At 37.2% G+C, this 22,384-nt stretch overlaps 1 protein-coding gene across 4 annotated transcripts in view; it reads right to left on the reverse strand.

Annotated features, from left to right (window-relative positions):
- Nucleotides 1-1,526: 1,526 nt before the first annotated feature.
- LOC139149022 (mirror-image polydactyly gene 1 protein-like) overlaps nucleotides 1,527-22,384 on the reverse strand; it is a 44,869-nt gene continuing 24,011 nt past the window's right edge. For all 4 annotated transcript variants that reach the window (XM_070720511.1, XM_070720510.1, XM_070720513.1 and 1 more), the window contains 3 exons: nucleotides 11,194-11,288; nucleotides 7,611-7,841; nucleotides 1,527-3,631 (listed from right to left, as the gene is read on the reverse strand). In XM_070720511.1, the coding sequence (XP_070576612.1) occupies nucleotides 3,565-3,631; nucleotides 7,611-7,841; nucleotides 11,194-11,288 (393 nt within the window). In that variant the 3' untranslated portion in view covers nucleotides 1,527-3,564. The remainder of the gene's footprint in view (nucleotides 3,632-7,610; nucleotides 7,842-11,193; nucleotides 11,289-22,384) is intronic.

Consider the following 22,384-nt stretch of genomic DNA (forward strand, 5'->3'; position numbering starts at 1 on the left):
CGTTTTTATTAAAAATATGTTATTCTTGTGGTTCATTTCTTGGACGTCCTTTCTCCATTGTTTCATATTTCCAGAGTGTACCGTTCAATAATAATGAGTGGTTGCTAAAAATTTAATGAAGCCTCCTTTAATAATAAATCATTGGAAAGTGGCATTTTCTTTCACCATAGTCCACACATTGACTAATGATATCGTATGTTGGTATTGATTCGATGTAGCCAATGCATGCATGTGTAGGCTACTCAAATGACAACCTTTACAACATCCCACCATCGAGTGGGAGTTGAAGAGAGAGAGAGAGAGAGAGAGAGAGAGAGAGAGAGAGAGAGAGAGAGAGAGAGAGAGAGAGAGAGACAGACAGAGAGAGAGAGAGAGAGAGAGAGAGAGAGAGATGAGTTTAAGTTTGTCTTTAATACAAAATGGAGGAATTGACGGATCTACATCGCTTTGGCGTATAGTTCTGGGGCAGAGTGTATGCGTCCAATGAAACACATCTAAAAGTTTGAATGTTCAGATGAAAATTGGTTGAGAGTTTAAAAATTCCTGAATCGGATGCGCGACATTGCAAGTACAAATCAATTTCAAATTTCAAATGATGGAGGATCTTTTACCAGGGCCCGTCAGTTTTTGAATTAGGAAAGTGTTACTGGAGCGAAGAGAAAATCCACAAACAAATGTCTCATGAAAGCTGTTGTCCAGATGTTTAATTTTCACTTAAAGCGCCAAGAAAAAACGCAGTCGCCAGTGACCACAAGAATGCAGCGTTGGATTTTAGCCTGGCCGGAAAGTTCCCGACATGAATCGAAATTTAAACCTATCATTCATCAGCAAACGTTGAAAGGCAGAAATTTTAGTGTACTTACTCGAATACTTTAATTTTTGAGTTTACTTGACTTTTTCAGGGCAATTGAAACGTTTGAGTGAGTTTGTCCGACACCATCGCCTTCTCTACCGAGAAAATATCAGATTTTGCAAGAATCTGACCCGGAAATAGACGGTCGAGTATATTTTATCGCCAGGTTCATCCTTAGGAATTATGAGAACGCCCATACTTTATGGAAAAAACACGATGAACTTCAAATGGGAAGACATTCCGATTTCCAATTGGAATTACGCTGTCCCGCAAGAGTTGACAAAGTACTTCAGTTGAACACTCAGGTTATGAAGGTGCTTTGGGATTCGGGTTTCATATTCTGTCACCAAGTATCATAGCATTTGCCCTTTAACATTACATATTAAGATTGAGCCATATAAAAATGCACGGTTTTTTAAACGCGAAGTACACAGTAAATTTGACCAAAAAAATGGGAGAACTAAAATATCCCTGTATCATATTTCTGGCCAGAGTCATTCCTTTCGTTACCACAGAATTTAATGTGTAAGATGTTTTATTTTACAAAAATGCATGAAGTCAGAAAATATTTTTACTCGGTGCAACGTTTTTGTAACTCCCTTGTCTAAATTTCAAATTCTTTTTTACTACTAGAGGGTACTGGACAAAAGGAAAAGTAGATAGAAGGCAATCGTTTGAGAAAGATAAACTGTTTTATTCATTGAAAATAGAGGTTACAACCGACGTAAAGAGGCAATGTATTGATAAGTTCAATCAATAGAAATGTACAAATGATTGCTTTCGCTTTACCCATTGAAGACAAAACATTGATTATTGCCACACTGTGCGTACAGATTTGGTCAAATTTGTTCAGAATTGTCCTCAATAATTAGTCTTGGCACCAGATGTTGTAACTTATGTACTGTCCCTCAACTTTTTATTTTCTTATTGATTTAGATTATTTTTAGGGATCCTTCTGCTGCCCACAACTCGGCGGGAACTCCCCAGAATTAGAATCACAAAGGAAGATTGCATGGGTGCACTGTGTTGGTTAGCCGCATGTGAGGCTATATTTAGTGGTGGACGGGAGACCGATCTATATTTGGGTTATGGGGTAGTGCATAGGTTCCTGGTATGTGGTGGGTAGAAATAGAGTGTATTTCTGGGATCTTGAATGGGATAACAGAAATCATAACTTTATGACAGTAGCCGTAAAGACTGAACAATGGGAAGCCTGCTGTACCTCATAATGGTTGATACATATATTACAAAAGAACCATCTTTGAGCCCACAGAAAGATGTTTACTTTACAAAATTATACTTAATTGAAGAAAAAAAAGAGGGCGGATTCCGTGTAGTGGCATTCATTACATCTCTCAAAACTGTCTCCCTCTCCTCTGCTCAACCAAGAAATTGAAACAAAATGAATTGGAGGTGATAAACCATGAAAACGAACGGGGGAGTGAGTAAAGACTAAAATAGGGAAGACGTTTGATTGCACAATAGACTGCTGGCACCAAGGCTGTGATGGATATGAGGATCACGTTTAGGCTTGGAACACATGTACATGGTTTGAGAAAAGCCAGGGCTGTTTGGAGTGGTGGGGCACATAAGAATGATCACATCACATACTGCGAAGGGTCATGCAAATGCCAAAATTTCAACACATTTCAATAACTTGAAACATTTGAAGAATTTTGTTTTTCTATCGTTGAAATTTGTGATTTTTGGTATCAGCAAATTAATTGAAAAGGAGGACAAATTTACTGATTGTAGATTGGAAGAACATGGCATATGCAATAAACAGAAATTGAAAGCTCTTCTGGACGACATCATGTGAAAGGCCTCTTAAAGATATCAGGAATCACATCAAAAGTAGATACACTGAGATAGCACCTCTCAACTGAAAAATTCTTCAAAGGAACAGACAATACCACTGGACGGAGGTAGTTACTTTATGAAACCTTTTCATTTGTTCGATATGTAGGGAAATGTACTGAGAAAAAATTAAACACACCTAAAGCTTAAAGTATTGAAAAGATATCGTCAATTACATTTTCATCAGAGCCGTTTCAATTGAAAATCACTCTCCATGACATATATAAGACTATACAAATATTGATACAGATGCAGAAAATGAACACGACTGCATAGGAATCGACAACTTAAATAGAATTATTTACATAAAGTATGGTATTATAAAAAAGTTTGGCATTGTTTATACTTGCCTCAAGATTTGTCATAGTTGAAGAAAATCCAATAACTTACAAACATGCAAAAAAAATTCATTGTAGATGATTGATATAGCTTATTGATTATTGCTGAATGGATACAACTGAATTATAATTTTAAAAAAAAAATTATTTTGAGCCATTACTGTTTCTTCACAACTTCCACTTTGCATGCCTTGTTTCTCATGTAAAAATGCCCATCAATATGTAAATCAATGGAACGTTTTCATTTTTTTGATGATTTCCATTATGCTTAAAAAACCAGGTCTGTCGCAGATATTGACATTGTTTTCGGAAATTGCCTTGGCATCATCAGCTCGGTCTGGTCATAATGGTTTGGTAGATATGATTGAGAGTTGATGAATCACACACCACCAATTCTGTTTTCAGATTCTCTAGTTGACCAGATCATATATTGATAAAAGGTAATACAAATACAACATGTCATGAAGCTAATCAAAGAGTCTGGTACTTTCCAAATTCCATCAACAAACAGTCTTCTCAACTGACGATTTTCGGTGTTCCTTCCGCCAACTTTTTCCTCAGGACATTGACCAGCCGTTCGAGCCTGGCAAAGAGACAAACAAGATGTTGATTAGAGGTCATGGGTCAAAGGTCGAAAACAAGCCAATCAATACTTATCTGATATAAAAATGAAGTTTAAAAAAAATTCAAAAATACAATAGATGTAAATTAGGAAATCTATATTTTGTTTAATTTTCTTCTGGCAACTTTGACAATGACATTCTGTCCTTAAGAACAATTGACCTTAAATATTGAAAAAGTCTAACATGATGTTACACGAGGTGTGAAATAGAATATATTCAGTCCTACAAGTTTCCCTAACACTGTATTATACTAGAGGATACACCAGTGGTTTCCAGAGTTATTTTCACACTTTAATTGTGCTGTAATGAAAGATAAATATCCCAATTGGCATTAGTGTGGAAATATGACCTAGCCACTTGACAATAGAGCTGAAAATGCAAAGGATCCTTTATTCTTAATACAATACTGCACAAAGTCAAACATAGAACGTTTTCAACTCTTTTCTGTCTTTTTATTTTTGTACAACTGCCTTGTTAATGGTATCCATTCACTGCTTCATAGCTGGACTGACAGATGTCCACTCCCGTTAAACAAGCTATGCACCATTTAATTCAATTTTTTTTTCACAGTTTCTCTGTAACAATATTTTTCTTAAATTGATGGCAATAGCTGTGTTGGAGTGCATGACTTGAAAGGATTGACCCTGTAAAATGTGCAAAGTCTTGTTCTCTGCACAAACAATACACTCATGTTAACAACAGTTCTCAAGCATGCTAATGTATTCTTTTTTCTTTTTTTTGATTTTGTGAGGGTGGGCTGCGGTTGGCCTGCTCTCTGCCTGCACTATAAATTTCTACCCGACAATGGGCTGTGCGGTGTGTACACATAACATGTACTGGTACACACCACTCATAGCTTTGGATGAACACTTTTGTATATGTATATTTTTCTTTGGAAAGATGAAAAAAAGTTTTCTGAGAAAGTTCTCACTAACTTCTATCAGGAATGTGTGTTTCAAAACATGAGCACATAGGGGAGGATTGGGAGAGGGGGGGGGAGGGGTAATGAAATGTTTCAGTTTCAAAGGGAGTTAGATTTGAATCTGGAAATTGGTGCAACCTATGGCAGCTAATGTCTACCATTATCTTTATTGTGAGTCACATCAAAGGGATTAGTTGAGCTCATGCAGTGTCTATTTTTAAATAAAAAATATGTGTGTGTATCTATGTAAAGAAGAGACTATTGGTTTACACTACCGTGGACCGACAAAACCTGAATTCCTCTGTATTGTAATAGTTTTTTTTATCCAAATGGATGAAAAACCACAAACATCAGAGAATAGAATTAATATCACAGGGAGAAAAAGTGTGAAATGGACACGCTGAAAAATGATATAAACACATGCATGAGAAATGCATGGTGGAGATTGTCAGATAAATCTAACAAGCTGTTGGATACATTCGGTGCAGACCGCGTTCATCTCACTCATGATGACACATCAGTCGATCACAGGGGATTTTTTAGGGGGGCTTGTAAATGAGTACTGTATTGTGCTAGGAGACGAAATAATGGCAATTAGTATCAGCTTTTTTTGGATGATCTTACTTTCATCTGATACAACCATCTAGGCAATGCACTCAGTATTAGCGGTAACCTGATAGGCAACGTGTAACAGTCAAGTGGGTCGCAGAGGAATACGAAAGCAGGACAGTCATCTTATGCACAGTCACACACCATCCTCTATGCTTCACAAATTTTGCATGCTGTTAGCAAAGCCAAGCAGTATTGAAACAGACAGCTCTCTCCCTTTTCCCCCTTTTATTGAGCTGGTGTTTGTTGTCAGAGGCAAATCAAAAGAGAGAATTCATTTCATTATTGAATAGTCGTGTTTAATTTCCACAGGCTGGAGGGGCTTAGCAACTAAAGATGTTGCCACTCATTGGACAAATTTCAGCAGATATCGCACACAGCTTAATAAAAAACAGGTGTTGGATGAATATATCTATATTACAGGGGATGGTATGACAGATTAACAAGAGGAAATTCATTGCAAGAGCTACATGTGCCACACTGTATTGGGTGGTTTGTGCCTAGCTGTAACTGCCCTGTACAATATATCACATTTTAACTCAGGCAACTTGTTTGTTTTGCGTGTTTGGACCATATTGTGTTTGGATCTATTTCACACTTTGCAAGACCCGCCGAGGCAAATCTGTTATTTTACTGTGCATGTTTCACCATATATTAGTCAATTGTTACGGGTATGTTGCATTGATAGAATGATGTACGAGTTAAATATTAATTGTAATGTATGTGCTTTATTGTTAAAGTCACCACACATGGACACATACATGTACCACACACACATACACACACAGACAGAGATATACACTCACACAACTACATACATATACTTAGTACATAAACGCACATCAAATCTAACACTATTTCATTAAATCATCCATTTGGCTAATTGGCTGGGAGTCTCACACCCAGTATTTACAAAACACGGCAATCATATTGAAAACGCAGAAAAATGAAGTGTTTTCCGCGTGAGAAGTTTCAACAGTCGGAGACAAAGAAATGAATAAAGTCAGTAAGTCACGGCATGGTGCATTTCACATGACTACCGGAGCAGTGCAAACTTTCACCTTTGTCGGTGTGTTTGAATCAGTCATTATTCTTAACCACACAAAACAATAAAATTGGAAGTTTCAGCCAGAATGATGAGCTATGCGTTGTTTTTTTTAATTACATATGTTTGTTTAGTTCAACTTTATCATGAGAGCAGGACAGGGATGTCCCAGATCTGAAACATTAAAAAAAATCAGATCTTTCCTTATCCACCCTTTACTTACGGGATGTTTGCTTTCCTTTCTTTTCCTTCCATTTTTTTTTCAGATGTGAAATGAGCCATCTTAGCGCCCCACTGACGCCAAGTCACGTCAAGAGAGTTTGACTAGGTCAAACACAACTTACATAACTCAATCACTTTTGTTAATTACCCTTGATGGGAATGAAAATTTAATGCAAACTCAAGAAGGAGGCTTTTCCACCATTGGAAGATTAACATTCAAAGTGACAGTTTGTTAGTTTTGGTCACTTTAGTGCCATTTTCAAGAAACCTTTTATCTCACCGGTAATGACAAATTTCTAGCCACTAATTAAAACCTCCAAGCAAAGTAAACTTACAGGGTGGGATTGATATCTGCTTACTCTCTATATTCAATTCAAAAATAGACTTGGGTTTTTCAAAAACTTCACAACAAAAGATATCGTTTCTCCCTGTTCTCCAAAAGGATACTCCCATAACATGTGGGATACTACTGGTAATTCTATTATTCTGAGAAAAAAAGATCATGTGACACCTCTCTACTTTTCTCGCTTTAACTTTCTCATATTCATTTCAATAATACTATATGTTGCTTGGCAAGAGTGCTTCAACTTCAGCCTTAAATGGTTTAACTGTGGTCGGTGCAAATACACACAGTCATTGAATGATATATGTAATAATACAGAGCTTTACAATGAACACGGATGGAAGTACTTTGGGGGAATGGGATATTGTAGTAATGTTGGTTTCATCAGCAAATTTCAGCTTATCCACTTTTTTTTTTACAATTCACTTTTTAATGGGTAATTCGTAACATTACAACTTTCAGCTAAGGGCAGCTAACACTTTTGATAAATTTGAACAATTAAAAGGTCCTATTCTCCAAAATTAGTTCCAACCGTGTTACTTTTTCAGACAAATAATTTTGAACTGAGAGTGGGATTTTTAGGACATTGCATATTTCACTTTATATTTGAATTCTATATCATAATACCATTACAAAGTAATAAGAGATAAGGTTCTCTGGTCCTTCTGTTACCTGCTCACCCCCAATTCCCTGCAAACAGGTCCACAATCACCATTGAATAACAATAGGTTTGGGCAAAACCATGAAGGCAAAAAGGTTAAATACTGAAGGAGGGGCTTACAGTAAAGGAATACTTACTTGGCTGATTTTTCATTAGCTTCCGCTTGTAGATGCAAAGCTTGCTGGTACTGAGCAGCCATAGTGTTCTTTTCTGCCACAGCTTGTTGTAGCTGTCCCACCAGGTCATTCCTGTCTTTCTGTGTCTTCATCAGATACTCATCCCTCACTTTGATCTGGTCTTCAAAGCTTCCAAGGGTGTTGTTGAACTGGTCTCGCAAGTTTTGTTCTTGTGATAGTGATTTGTGAAGACTGGTTTTGCAAAATATTCAGAAAGACAAAAAAAGATGTCATTAAAATTGCATGGTATTCTGTGAAAATCTGTGAAGGAACAGCTCATATAAAAACAATTTAAAATCACTGAAACAGTGCTAAAAAGTGGAAGCTACAACAATTTATAAACAAAGTTCCTTTTTCAGAGATGTAATATATATAGAAGTGATTTGACAAGATGTCAGTACCTATGAACACATTGTGAATATATGGTGCCATACAAATGCTTTATTATTATTATTATTTATTAAGATGTCCTGTCATAGGACAGTTAGCTAGGTGAGCCAAGACTTTATGTGCACTTCAAGTCTTTGCAGAGCATGTTGCTTTCAACACTGAGGGTTTTTGACTTTCATTCCAATTAATGCTTGGACGGTACAGAGGAAACTGTGGGTGCCAGCATTTGCAATAATTTGCACTTAACACGGGCTGCAAACTGTGTAACAGTTCAATGATTCTGTATCTATGACAACGCCGTACATGTGTCTTGGCATACCGTGTCTTGCATCGTTCATCCTGGCACATGTCCTTTGTTTACGTTTCGGGAGTAAGACAGAAAGCAATTTCTTTCATTTTCACGAACGACAATAATTACGATTATGCCACTATAGAACATAGTAAAATAAAGGCATTTGGGAAATTTGATGGCAGTGTCGCAGGTACTGAGGTGGCAAGTTTTGAAATGAGTCATATCTGATGAAGGCTGACAAGACTGGTTACAAGATATACTGCATAGATGAAACTTTCAAAATATGTAATATGCACAAAATGAAATGTATTCCTCAGTTGTTGGAGTTCAATGTACAAAAAATAGGTAATTTTCAATGGTACTGTATGATCTGTTTGATGTCATCTTCAGAATCCTAGATACATTGAACAGGACTGAAATGTTAGCTAATAACAACTCATGATGTTCTGGCAAGACCTCATCCCTACGTGTGTAGCCACTTGGTTTCATATTTATTTCAAAATTAATATATATCTGAATCCAAATGAAAAATGCCTACAATGTGGCACTTCTTCAATTACCAGTGAGGAATGCGACACCAAACGTTATGTTTAAAATGCAGCATTTACATTTAGCATGCTACCATGAACGGGTATAGGGTTACCGAAAAAGAGCAAAAAAAATTAAGTGGCATAAAAAAAAACAGATGGATACAAAATAATAAACAAACAGTGACTCTTTCCTTCTCATTTTGTCAATAAAAGATGACGTGAAACGGATGTCCCTGGAGAACCACATACGGTATAGGAACCAGCACACTTGCTTCATATAAAAAGACCCTGCAGCCCCTACATTCAGCAAAATGAACATATTTTTTTGTTTAATCTCACTGTTTACACATTTATTTTGTTCTAGTGGGGAGAATCACAAAACACCGGCTGGTAGGCCATTTAATTGACAAGCCCTATCCGGGGATAATTTGGAGGTTTTGAATGCAGGGACGACTCCTTCTGGGTTCTTTGTTTGGTGTGGAAATTGTGCTGGTAAGACCAAGTGGCCAGGAGTGTTCTCGGCCATATTGCTGTGTTGCTTGTCAATTGTAGAGAGACTGCCAGACAGGTGATTTCGCAGAAAATGTGCTGGCTGAAGGCTATGCAAATGCTCTCTTTTTTTTCCGATGAAAAAGAATTTTTTTGGACTGCAGCCGAGTGAGGAGAAGGAGTGTTCTATCCTTCCTGAAGTTTTGAAATTATGTGGTTCTCAGCACCCAATAATCTGCCAGAGAGAGTTTAAGTCAACAGATCAGACTTGCTGCTAAATTCTTCAATATTGACGCATCACAGCAAACCCAAAGACTAGTAGGCAAGGAACGCTCTCCTCTCCGGGATCCTTGGAAGCATGAATCATACAGACATAAGACAGGCAAGACACTATTCAGCCAATGGTCGAAGAATCAAAGAATCAAAGATGAAAAAGTACAAACACACCACCTGGAAATTGATACAATGTGCCACACTAACCCGTGTTATTGTTTCTGAACATTTTTTTCCCTCTGACTTTCCGATGTCATCAACGAGAGCTTTTTCTCTGTCGCCAACTCTATAATTCATCAACTGCATGCTTTCAATAAAATGCCTTGCTTCATCCACCACTGACATACACTTTGGAATTTCTTCTTTTATGACTCCAATAGACTACATGCAAAGGTCATGGTAGAACTGACCACAAAACAAAAAGGAGCCCTCAAACAGAAGCCTTCTAGACAAAAGGACCATACCTTTTTTGACTTTTTCAGCTGGTAAAAACCACTTGTTAAGATTCTCATGACAGAAGTTGACAACACAATAAGAAGCATGGTATGTGTCTAGCTCTTACAGATTTTAATCACACTCTGACAGCCTCATGAGAAAAGGTGTCCCTGAACTACCAGAATTATACAAAGGAAGTTGTTTTTCATATCTTCTGAAATGCTACCACTACACAGCACAATTGAGCCATGATAAATCAAAAGAAACAAAACAAAGAATGGGCGAATGCATTTTTGAAAATAGAAAATATCAAAGTCGTCAAATAACTGATGCTGGTGTCAGTGTTGTATGGTGCAGTTTGAAGATTGAACTCATAGTCAAAGAGTCCTTGTCTCTGAGAGAGAGAAAAACATTTCTTTCTTTGAATGTTTAACAATAACAAATAATTGATGTAAAGAGTGGGTAAATTTACCTCTTGTAGAACTAACATCAAACAGGGTTATGAGTTATACTGTCAGAATATTGTTGAACAGCTTGACAGTCTTGCAAATACTACAAGATATTGATAAATGAGGGAGAATTGTTTTTTGCTGCATGGCTTTTCTCATAATTACAGGTTTTCAAGTTTTATAGAAAAGAAATGATTTTATCAGTAAGCTGTGAGGTGACAGTCGTGGAAAAGACACACATTGAGTTGCTTGAGAATGATTTTCAAATTTGGCAATAAACTGAACAAGGTGTGTGGCTATGGTATATTGAAATCTACCCTCTCAAGGAACTTGTCAACCTAATGCAGTTTACATCAGATTTTTCTTTCACCATGAAACAATGAGTGGGCCAGGATATCTTGAAAATGTATTATTTTTCACACGTCAAGTTTTCATGTCATTGTAACAAATGTCTTCCTGTGGCCTTGTTTCAGAAAAAAAAAACCCTGTGTCCTTCAGTTTTAGTTACGCCAAAGCACAGAATTCACACATATACAAGTAGGTACACAAACATAGCAAAGTCTCTGAGCATTGCATTTTATTGGGCAGAGTTTGGCCGTGAGATGTGAAATCTTTCATATTTGACCTTAGTAGTTGCACTTTATTGGAAGTGGGTTGGTCATTTACAAGGGCATGTGCGTACTTGCCTGTAATAGACACTGAGGGTCTGCAGTTCATCCTCAAGTTTTCGGACTTTGGCAAGGGCAACATTTCTTTCTTGTTGAGTGGCTTGAAGCTGCGCCTGTCGATAGAGCAAAAAAATCAGAATGGATATCCAACTCATCTTTTACACATGAGACAAACAATAAAGCCCAGACTATGCAAAAATTTTGACTTCAAAAAGACAACAGACATGCAGATAAAAATGTCTTAGCACACACTGATCTGTTTGCTGTAAACACAGTCATGAATCTTTCAGTCATTTAGTGTCTTTTAGTTTCCTTGGAGGGACAAACACCATCAAGGCATGTGGGTGAAAGTGATCGCTGAAAAAAAATCATCGCCATGCAAAAGGCTTGCCTCAGCAAATATGCATTGGTGAACTCTGTACGACTTGGCGACGACTCCGTAATGGCCTGCTTTGGCGACACCTTTGTTTTTTCCTTCTCTTGTGTCAGCTGGCCGGTAATAGATGGTGTGGCCAAGCCAGAAAAGAAAGCAACGGCTGCAAGATTAGGTGAAACTCTAGGAGCCCTGTGCACGCCTACTGAGATGCTCACTTTGCCTGGCTGATGAAAGGCAAAAGCCGCACAGATTGGTGGCAAGTACTCGGGACTTAAGTACATTGCTAAACATATAAATATTATGGAAACTAACAGTTTTTTGTACATTTTGCTGTCTTCTCCTTTCGTTGCCTTCAAAGCTAATACACACCTGACGTGTACTGTGTTCTACCCAAACTAAGATCAAAACTCACTCTGAGCACCACGTTTGGTCCAGTCTATGTTCACAATGGAAAAAGCAAGAATGGATGAACAATGTTCGTCTGAATTCACCGGATGAATAATAGCTGTGGCAATTGGATCTATAAAACAACCATTTCAGGGTTTATTTCTGTCCACAAAAAGATAACAGCACACTCACCCAACACATAAAACATCACTGAGTTTAAGTAAATTTTTTTAGACAATGAGCAGTCAAAATATTTGATTTATCCTACACCTGTCAGACAATACAATCTAACACAAATCAGTTCATGAACTTGTCAATTTAATTCTAAAACCAAACCAAAGTGTAAATTGTACGATTATTTCCAACCAAATAAATTTACAATGTAATTCTGGAGGTATGATATTGATGTATGGAGTCAATTATGTCTGTTTTACTTTTTTTTGTCCAACTGGTGAGTGTTTAACGTTATTAAATAAAGTAGTTTTTACACTAAACATTTGCAGGAGTGATAGAGTAAAGTTTGCCAGTCTGATAAAAGGACAACATTGGCTCGGCTTCTGTCACTATGCAGTAACTGTGTCAGTTGTACAGACTGTATTGCTGGCAGGGAGAAACATCTCACAGTCAGGCAAACAATTGCTAAACACACATTTTGAGTACAGAAATAAACTCGCCTGTGAAAGAAAGAAAAAAAAAGGAGGGGGGGAGGAAACCGGCAAATATCTAATTGCTGTGGACTTTACCAATGTACTCAAATATCCAAGAAACAAGTCAAACACTCGTATGTGGCAGGGCAAGCTAAGGTATAGACACTTTGGATTAGATGCTACACTACCGTTGAAGTCCTAAGAAGCAGTTACAATAGTCAGAAAATCCATGATGCAAGGAATTTCATTCAGAAATGAGATCACAACTACTCTATCCATCTACTCCCTGGTAACTTCATTGTCTGCCACATTTTTGTCCCTTTTTTCCCTCCCTTCTTGAGGATAACTGTTTTGGTTTGTGTTTACGTTTTATAAAAGATGTAGCTATGCTTTAAAGTGGAAAGAGAAAAAAGGAGTGGATCGATAAGGGAGAAGCCTGGAAAGTCTTTCTGTAAACATTTTAGGAAGAAAACAAAATGAAAAGAGTGTCTGGACACGCTCTTTTTTTCCTTAAGTGAGCAAGTGAGGTTTGGCGAGTAAGAGTAAACAGTATTATTGGCAGCGTTAATGAAGATGAAGACTGCCTTCACAGACTTGTGTCATGTCCATATCAAATTCCAAACTCACCGTCCAATTAAAATGACAGCTGTGAGAGACTTGTCACACATTCGGGTTATAGCTGCTCTTACGGGAGCACCGAATGTCATAGCGACAAGCACCATACAGGTACACATATCGTTGTGACTCATAGAAATCATGGGTGTTCTTATTTCATTGCTTGTTACCCCTAAACTGAAGTATCTCCTAACAGGGATAACCTGGTTGTCAACTCAAAATACTTATTTTTTTAAATTACATTTTTTGGTTGTTTTGCGCACGCCCTTGGACTTCTGTCCTGGCAAGACATGCTTTAATAGTCTCACAAGTGTCACTGAAAATGTAGAACTGTGATGTTACAATTGTGTTTCAGTCCATAAAAGTCACAGTTTGAATGGTGACAATGTTTTGAAATGGTCATACATTTATTTGTGAGAGACCACTTCATCTGTAAATTTTTCGTAACACTGATCATTATAATCACGTTGCAGCCTTTTTCTGCCCTTAAAAAAATTACTACAGCTCTCTTTAAAACTGAAATCACTCCAAATTGACCGTAGCATTGAGCATTTCAGTGCACTATTATTCTGAATTTTGAAGATAACCTTGTGACTTTTTAACATTTTAATAGTTACTGGCCTGAACTCTTCTGTCTCTGTTCGATCTCTATCTCAGGGTAACCGGTGACGTATTTCAGTATTCAGGTCTATGAAACAAATATATCAGACATCAAGTACTGCAGTGTTTGACTCCTAGATATCATATCTCTGTGTACAAATATGCACAGCATAATTAAATAGAATAATTTTCGGATAGAGGTCCGGGGACTTCTTCCAGATATCCAGAACTTGAACATTGCTGCCACATGAGATCCATAGCACTGTGAATTCAAGGAAAGCAAACTTGCTTTTCAAGACATTGACTTTTCAATCAAGAGATCAAATATTTTCTGAAGATTGAACTGATGCACGGGGGTTTAAGCAGTAGATTAGAAACATCCCTTATCAGCGGTAGCTCTGCGTCTACCTCGCAAAAGCCATTACAGGCAGACATGGCAACAACTTTAGTGGATGATCAGCACAAACTGACGAGAGAACGTCTTCATTTGACTGGGAAAACCAGGCTGTACAATGCTTTCTTGCTGGGGTAAAAAAGACAAAACTCTGAGACGCAGATTAAATCAAGTAGCTAAGGCATTGTTAATGGGCGCAGGTATTGATGGATCCGGTCCCCAAACTGAGATAAAAAGCAGTCTCCTATTAGAGGTGGCTAGGTCTCGGCTCCTGCATTTGTTTGCTTGTGTTTTTAGTATCTGTTTTATTGGAAAAGACAACAGGGTAGTTGATTCAACTTAGCAGACCAAACTCTTGAGTTCTGCTTGGACAAACAGTGAGAGAGAGGATGGAGATGACAGATAAGACGGTATGGGTAGTATTTGGCTGATGACAGTTAGAGTGCTTTGGAGTGCTTACACTAGGAAACTATTGCGTTTATCACAGATCATGGTGTATTTGCTGGAAATATCATTCATCTTATTTTACTAGTGTCATACATCATGCCATGTGAATCTTGGCTAAGAGATGTACTTCCAGGGTCAAGTAATCATTGATATTTAAGCATTAAAGAGACACACGTTTTGACCCCAAATTATCGATTTTGGGAAGAAAAAATGTGATAATCAGCTAGTTATGCTGCAAAGTGTCATTTTTGCTAGAAGATGCATTATTTTTCCTATGTGCACCATGATAAAATAGCATTTTTAAAGATATTCTTCTTGAGATGAGGTGTGCATTTACACAACATGCTGAATGATGGTCAGAGCTTCATATCTAAAGCAAGATATTCCATTCTCTGTCTAACAATGCATGGTTGTAGCTGTATTGGTGTACAGTTTACACAACAGTCATATCAGTGATTTCAATTGTCTGCTTGTGTCTATGTCCCTACATGTCTGCTTTCATCGGTGTCCACCCCATTTGCTGCTTAGCTTTTTCATCGCTTAGCATCAGTAAAACAAAATTGTTATCTGTGGTAAAATCAGTCCGCAGCAGAGGGAAACAGGGTGAAAATGTTGGAGTCTAACAAAGACTGCACCACACGGTAGTCATACTGTGCTAACTGAGGGGTGCGTGGTGACATCTACGACTACCAATATCTGGCTTTTATTGAAGACTACAAAGAGAATGTCCGATTCATCAAACTTGCGTCAGTTACATTTAGGTCTCTCATGCATTCTTATTTGTATTTGGTCAGAAGTGAATCCAAGATACAGGCACAAGAACTGGGGCGTGTCAGGGTAGGTCAGCACGCGAGTCTAGTAGGGGTCAACTCAATCAACATTATTTAAAAAAAAAGAAGAAAATGTTTGATATAATGGATGTGTCATGTTAATGTATTGATTTTTTTGCTGGTAGTGTGAGCTGCTCAAGATACCAGTCAAGGATGACCTTTGACCTGGTATGTAGGACAAAAAGTACAGGTCAAAAATGAAACAGAGTGGTACACCTCATACGTTTGCCAGGCCCTTCCCTCCTGAATTTGGAAGCGGTCCACTGTTTTCAACGCAAAAGTTGGACTTTGAAGTGAGAGACGAGTGAAAATGCATGATAGAACAAACCGGTTCACAGAACAATATCATCATTTTCCCATCTGATGATAACGGAAAGCGTCAGAGGCAGAAACTGCCTGCTCAATGGGTGATGAACCCATAGATTCCCTAATTCATTCAATGTATGACGGCAATAAAGAGTATGCTTATATCAGCACTGGAGTGTGATCACTGGTCCACATAGGAGGAAAGGCACATAGGAGGAAAGGGAGAATTGTTCAGGGTTAAAAATATGTTCAAATGAAAAATACATTCATCATCACAAATTAATTGTAATGCTGGAGAGCTCACAATGTCCTAGAAAGAAAACTTCAACTTGGGAAAGAACAGCATTTTAACTGGAAATTTACAGTCCTATGACGCAACTGCCCAGTAGATACTGATGTTCCAATTACTGCATCCAGTTGATGAAGATAATTTTAAAATCTTCATCGGACTGAAAGCAACTACAAAGAAGAAAAATATTTTTTTTTACTCAGATTGAAATACATAGTCATATTGGTTCTTTATCAATACCGATATTTTTAACAGTGAATATTTGCAGTCACAGAGATATTCTGATATGTTTAACAATGAATATTTACAGTCATGGAGATGGTTTTGATGCGTGTGTTAATTAAAGAGTCACACACATAACACCTTTTGATTCACATCTTTGTTTGCAGATTGGCATTGACTTTTGAAACTTTCATGGCAACTGATATGAAATGCATAGTGTTTTCTGTACCCTGTTTTATTTATGGAGAATGGGGATTGACGTTGTATCAGATTTACTGGCTAAAAGCAAGGGGGTAACGTGGCATGCCACCTGCAGCCAGCTTTAATAGTTTGAAGACACAGACTTTGTTGACATGCTAAGGTATGCTCAGTCTCTTTGGTTTTTATGTCTGACACTTTAAGAATGGTGCATGGATTCATGAAACAATGTCATCTCAATTATCACTGAATGAAAATGGGATAAAAAAACTACATTTTGTGGATGCTTGTGAAAAAAAAGCAAGCTAGCAACTGATAAAGCTCCACTGTGTTATGTAGAGAATGCCTATTTATGACTCATGTGTTGATAAAGGAGGAAATCTTTGATGGCTCATTTCAGGATGGCATGCCAAAAAATGGCAAAAATAGCTGCAAAAAATACAAAATTGAAGATTTCATCATAACTTGAACATATCACATTAAAATTATCTCCAGGAACATGTCTACCAAATGTCAAAGCTATCAGACATGTGGTTTTTGAAAAACAAATTTTTCGACAAAAAATGGCAAAAAATTGCCCCGAAGTACAAAATTGCAGGTTTCATTAGAATTTCAAAATATCACATTTAGATATTTCCTAGGAACCTGAATACTAAATATCAAAGTTATCTGACACGTAGCATAACTGCCTTAAAATTTTTGACCAAAAATGACAGAAATTGCCTTCAAAATGCAAATTTGCATATTTCATCACAATTTTAATAAATTTGAATAAGGTCATCTCTGGGGACTGATACTCCATATATTAAAGGAATTGCGCAAGCCATTTTGAAGAATAAGCTTTGAATGTAAAAAGTTGACAGACGCCGGATGACACCACTCATCCACCTATTAGATAAGCTCCATGTCGCTGACAGTGAAGCTAAAAAGGTTATGTTAACATAAACCAACAAGGTAACTTTCTAATTATTAAAAAATCTAACAGGATTCCCCCTGCCCATTTTCTTCTTCTGTCAATTCAGTTTTCCATATTCTGTGTTTTTCTTGATGAAACAAAAAGCACCGATGATGAATATTGCATGCATAAATGAGAGAAATAGGAAGCACTGATGAGAAAAATTGTACGTATCAATTAGAGTAATTACCAGCATGAACTGACTGTGAGAAATTGAAAGCCTTATCAATCAGCCAACGCTGAAAATGTTGGTAGCTTTGGCAGGTACAGAGTTAGTACACCACAGTGCAGTTCATTCCTGAGTAAATTTCTTTCAAAACTTTCAAATTGAGAGATTTTTTATATTAGTACCAGCAATACAATTTCAAATCCTTTGCATCATCTCGGCCATGATCTAAACTCCCAGCTTTTTCTTTGCTGCGACACAGACTCAAAACACAATATCTTATCTCTGAATAATCATTTATGATTTTAATTTGGTGTGTGCAGATCACCGTTGAAAGATACTTCAACATTTGTCATGACCTCATGGGATATGCTGTGGGATGTACTATCCCTGTGTTACCAAACCGCCACCACCACCATGATCATCATCATCAGTATCATGATCTCTCAGTCACGACCTTTGATGCTACAATAACATATGGGGTTAAATATCAAGAGATACAAGAAGGGTATTCAACAGTTACTGAATCTTGTCCTGAATGACTATGTACATCTCTCAGTCAGGGTTTCAAATTTCTACTCAGGGAATATTCCTGGTGTTTCAGTGTTGACTCTGACCTTAGGAAGAGGGAAGGAAGAGTCAAGAATTAAAAAGACAGTTATGGATTGCAATGCGATAATTTTATCAAACTACAGACTGGTTATTGACCATATCACAAAAAAAACAAAGGTGAAGACACTGAGACAGAAACAGAAGCAGGTAATCAAATCAAATCAAAGAGGCTTTTCTGAAAACAAATATGACATGAAAATACATTGAAATTGTATGCACTTCTACTCAAATGCTAAACTTGGGACTAAATGTTTTCAACTTCTCAAATAAAACTTCAACAAACAGTGATCTGAGTGTATGTTTCTTGCTAATGCCATTGCAGTCAGTCGCAGATGACAAACGACAAGCCATTCTGAAACAAAAACCTGTCACCAACTTCCGCGGACAGAATGAGCCCTACATTTCACAAGGAATACAGTAGTAAATTTCAGTGTCATACCCCGAGATAAAATGTCTTTGGAATGCCAACATTAATCTATTTAAAAGGCCATTGAGATAAAGTCACGTATCTTGATTATTATGGGTAATTCCATTACCATTTTCAGTGTCTGTCACGTTGGGATGTCAGATTGTTTAAATTCAATCATGGGCTAGGTCAGACACTAAGTGGCTATGATGGATGGTTCTAAGTGGAAAGTCAGATTTCATAACAAAAACATAAAAAGCCCAGGACTGGAATTCATCATTTGAAGTGGGTTTTCAAACTCTCTGTGATGACTAGATAGCAAGGGGATATTTTCTAATGTGTATTTGTTCATACCAGTGATAATGCCAAGGTTAAGCTACTGTCAGTATTATTTGTATCATCATTTTTTCAAAATTGAGTTCTTCAAAGATAAAGTCATTGAATTTTTAAAAAAATACAGGGTGCTACCATTTTAGTTTTTTAACCAAAAATGAAATCGCTGCTCAAAGTGATCGGTGTAGGTGTCCTGATTTTTGGAGAACTTTATCTCAGATGATAGCAGCTATCTACAGATATTAGTACACATTCCTTTTCTGATGCAGTAAAAGAAAATAATAAATATACTGATATCGATTCAATCCGAAATGACAAAGTTACACGGAATGGTACTAAATATGGTTCATCTGGCTGATTCACCGGCAATGCTGTACATACATATCGGTTAACAGCTTTTTCGCAGATCACCATTTGTGCATCAATGCTACCTTGACATAATGTCCGCTTATGGGCCGATAAAAGTAATGCTTTCATCATACATCACTTCCACTGTGCAAACACAACCAGTGCATGACAGACCAAGTGTGTGGAACAGACCTGTGCATAGCCTTGGATTTTTTAGGATTTTCCAAATTGAGCAGATCATGAAATTTTGAAGATATAATTCCTTGAGTTAGCAACATCTTGGACAAAATAATGTTATATATCTCATATAAACTTTGTGTAACATGACCAATGAAATCACAACGAAACATTTGCATTTTTTTGACAATAAGAGGAAGTTAAGATTTCAATTGGTCATGTGAAAGTTTTTCAAAAGCATAAATATAAATATAACTGCCATTGTGGCCATGAAAAAACAGTTTCCTGGTTTTCACAGTTATCAAAGCATAAATGTAAATACAGCATTGACAGTGGCCATGGAAAAACTGTATTCCAATACTTGAGATATCAGCAACCTTGCATCAATGCTATCGCAACTGAAGGCAACCAAAACGGAATTATATCACATACAAACGTAAAGGTCAACTATTACTGATATCTGACATGGATTGACGCTCACTGTTTATCATGTCATAGCAGACAAACTTTGAGATTACAATAACAATCACCATGATTCAAGAGTTTTGATCGGTGAGCTGACAGTGACAGTTCAGCGACAATGATGACACTGCAATGCAAAGCCCTGAATGGATGATTACCCATGGTCCTTTGCAATGACGTCATGACATCAGACACGGATGTGACACTGTTATCAGGATAGAATGAGGCACGTTGGGTAACAGGTGTTTCTTGCTGCCTGAATTTGCTCTCTTTTGGCACCGCTCTGTGTATACACAGACTAATCCATTTGGCATCACGTTGATGCATTATGATCTCGGACAAAAATTATACGACACATAACTTTCAAATCCCACAGCGGCTTTCAAATCCCACAGCGGCTTTAATTTAACGGCAGATTATCAATTTCATCGTACATATTTTGGTAGTGTAGATAAATACTGAGACAATCCACACAGCTATGGACTTGTATTTTGTATTATTATTGGGAAGTTACTTCTCATTGTCTTGAGTATTTTCATTCGTGACAACACATGCAGCCTTATTAATGCTGACTATACTTGATTAATGTTGCATATCCCTGTTTGCACACATAGATATAAATACATACATAAATTTTTTAATATATTGATGACATTTCATGGTACGGGTACGAATATTCAACAGTAGAGGTACAGATATACATAGATCAAATAGATATATACGTACATATATTCTATACATACTATGAGAGATTGTTTCAGTAGTACATTTCCATAGCTGCACTTAATACATATTTATCAATACATATGTAACACACATAAATATACACATATGTATGTCTTTGTGTATGTGTACATTTAATCTGCTTGTATCCTAATTTTTTGGACTCTGCCTTGACTATCACTTTCTCTGCCCACTAATATCAGGTCAACATAACCATCATGGCAGATATTATTTCATTTATTTGTTGTAATCCGATCATTTGATTTGAGAATGTCTCTCCCAGCTGTCACATTTTTTAGTTTTGTTTTGTGCTATATTTCTGTTTATTATTTAACAAACAGGTGCTCCATTGCAAACAGCAGTCCGAGTATTAAACTATAAGCTACCTTACAAAGCCAAACCAAAGATGTAACTTTATGTTTAACTCTTGACTCAAACAGAATTTTCTAAACATGCTTATTTGTTCTCATTTTCACCTTTTTCTTCATACAGATCTCACTGTTCAATGTCTGTTTCTCTCCTGATTAAACACTTATCATTTGCAATGAGGTTAAAGGTCATAGCAATCCTAAGGGATATTACAATCTAATAATTCTCTTATCACTCATAACTCCAAAGCAAAGAGATGTGTCAAAAGTTATCAACACTATGGCTTCATAAACTCTCAAACCCGTTTGACACACTTCCTTGTAAAAATACAGCTTTTTGTCAAATTGAGCCAAAGAACACTCTCAATGTCTGGCATGATTGGACATCTCCTTGAAGTGACGGCAAACTTAACCATGATTCAGACTGTGTAAGACGCATTAGAACTATTGGAACTATCCACTGTTTGTTGCGAGGAAACAAAACCTAGGACTGGTAATATTTGTATTCTGTTGTCAAACCACACATGCAAAATACTGGCCGCAAACACATCCCGTAGAAAGCCAGTTCTTGAGGTGCTGCTACACCTTCTTAGCTTTGTGACATCAGTGTTACGCAAGATGGTACAGGTAGACATGCAGAAAAGCTGCAAGGAGTTACGCAACAACCTAATAACACTGAAGGGATCCCGCCGATAAAAGATAGGAATTTACCATAAGTCCATCAGCGAATAATTTCCGAGTGATAAGCTAGTCTGCTTGGGAGCGATTCTGACAGTATTAATTTCCCTGGTGACTGATTTATTGTTGGTGCACAGCCCAGTGTGAAACGAAAACCAAATATGTCTTGTGATAAGACAGCTTGATGGTACAGAAAGTAATTTCTAGGCACTAGAGCACTGCCTGGATGCCATCCCCAACTTGCACAAGAACTGCCTTTTATTTATTCTGTGTAATAAAATTTACGACCGGGGAGTAATCATTTATGGATTACATACTGCATTTTTATGTTTTCCTCGATGGGATATGAATGTGAAATGGACTTTAAAAAATCCATGGTCTTATTTTGTTGGCCGATAAAAACATCAATGTTCAATATTTTACCTGTAATGGTGGACAGAGAATTGAATGGCGCAAGAAAATGAGAACATTTTTGTGGCAATTAATGAGTACTGTTATTAAACCGAGGCCAAAACAGGAAATGTCATTATTAATTTTCTCAAGTACAGAAAACTTGGCCAACTTTCTTCTTTTCTGTCCCCATTTCAGATGGCACTGAAACTATTTAATAAAACATTGCAATAACATCCTCGTGGCTACACAGGCGTCTCGTGGGGTTTTGATCACTAAC

Source organism: Ptychodera flava, chromosome 14 (genome assembly GCF_041260155.1).
Source record: "Ptychodera flava strain L36383 chromosome 14, AS_Pfla_20210202, whole genome shotgun sequence".
NCBI classification, from domain to species: Eukaryota; Metazoa; Hemichordata; class Enteropneusta; family Ptychoderidae; genus Ptychodera; species Ptychodera flava.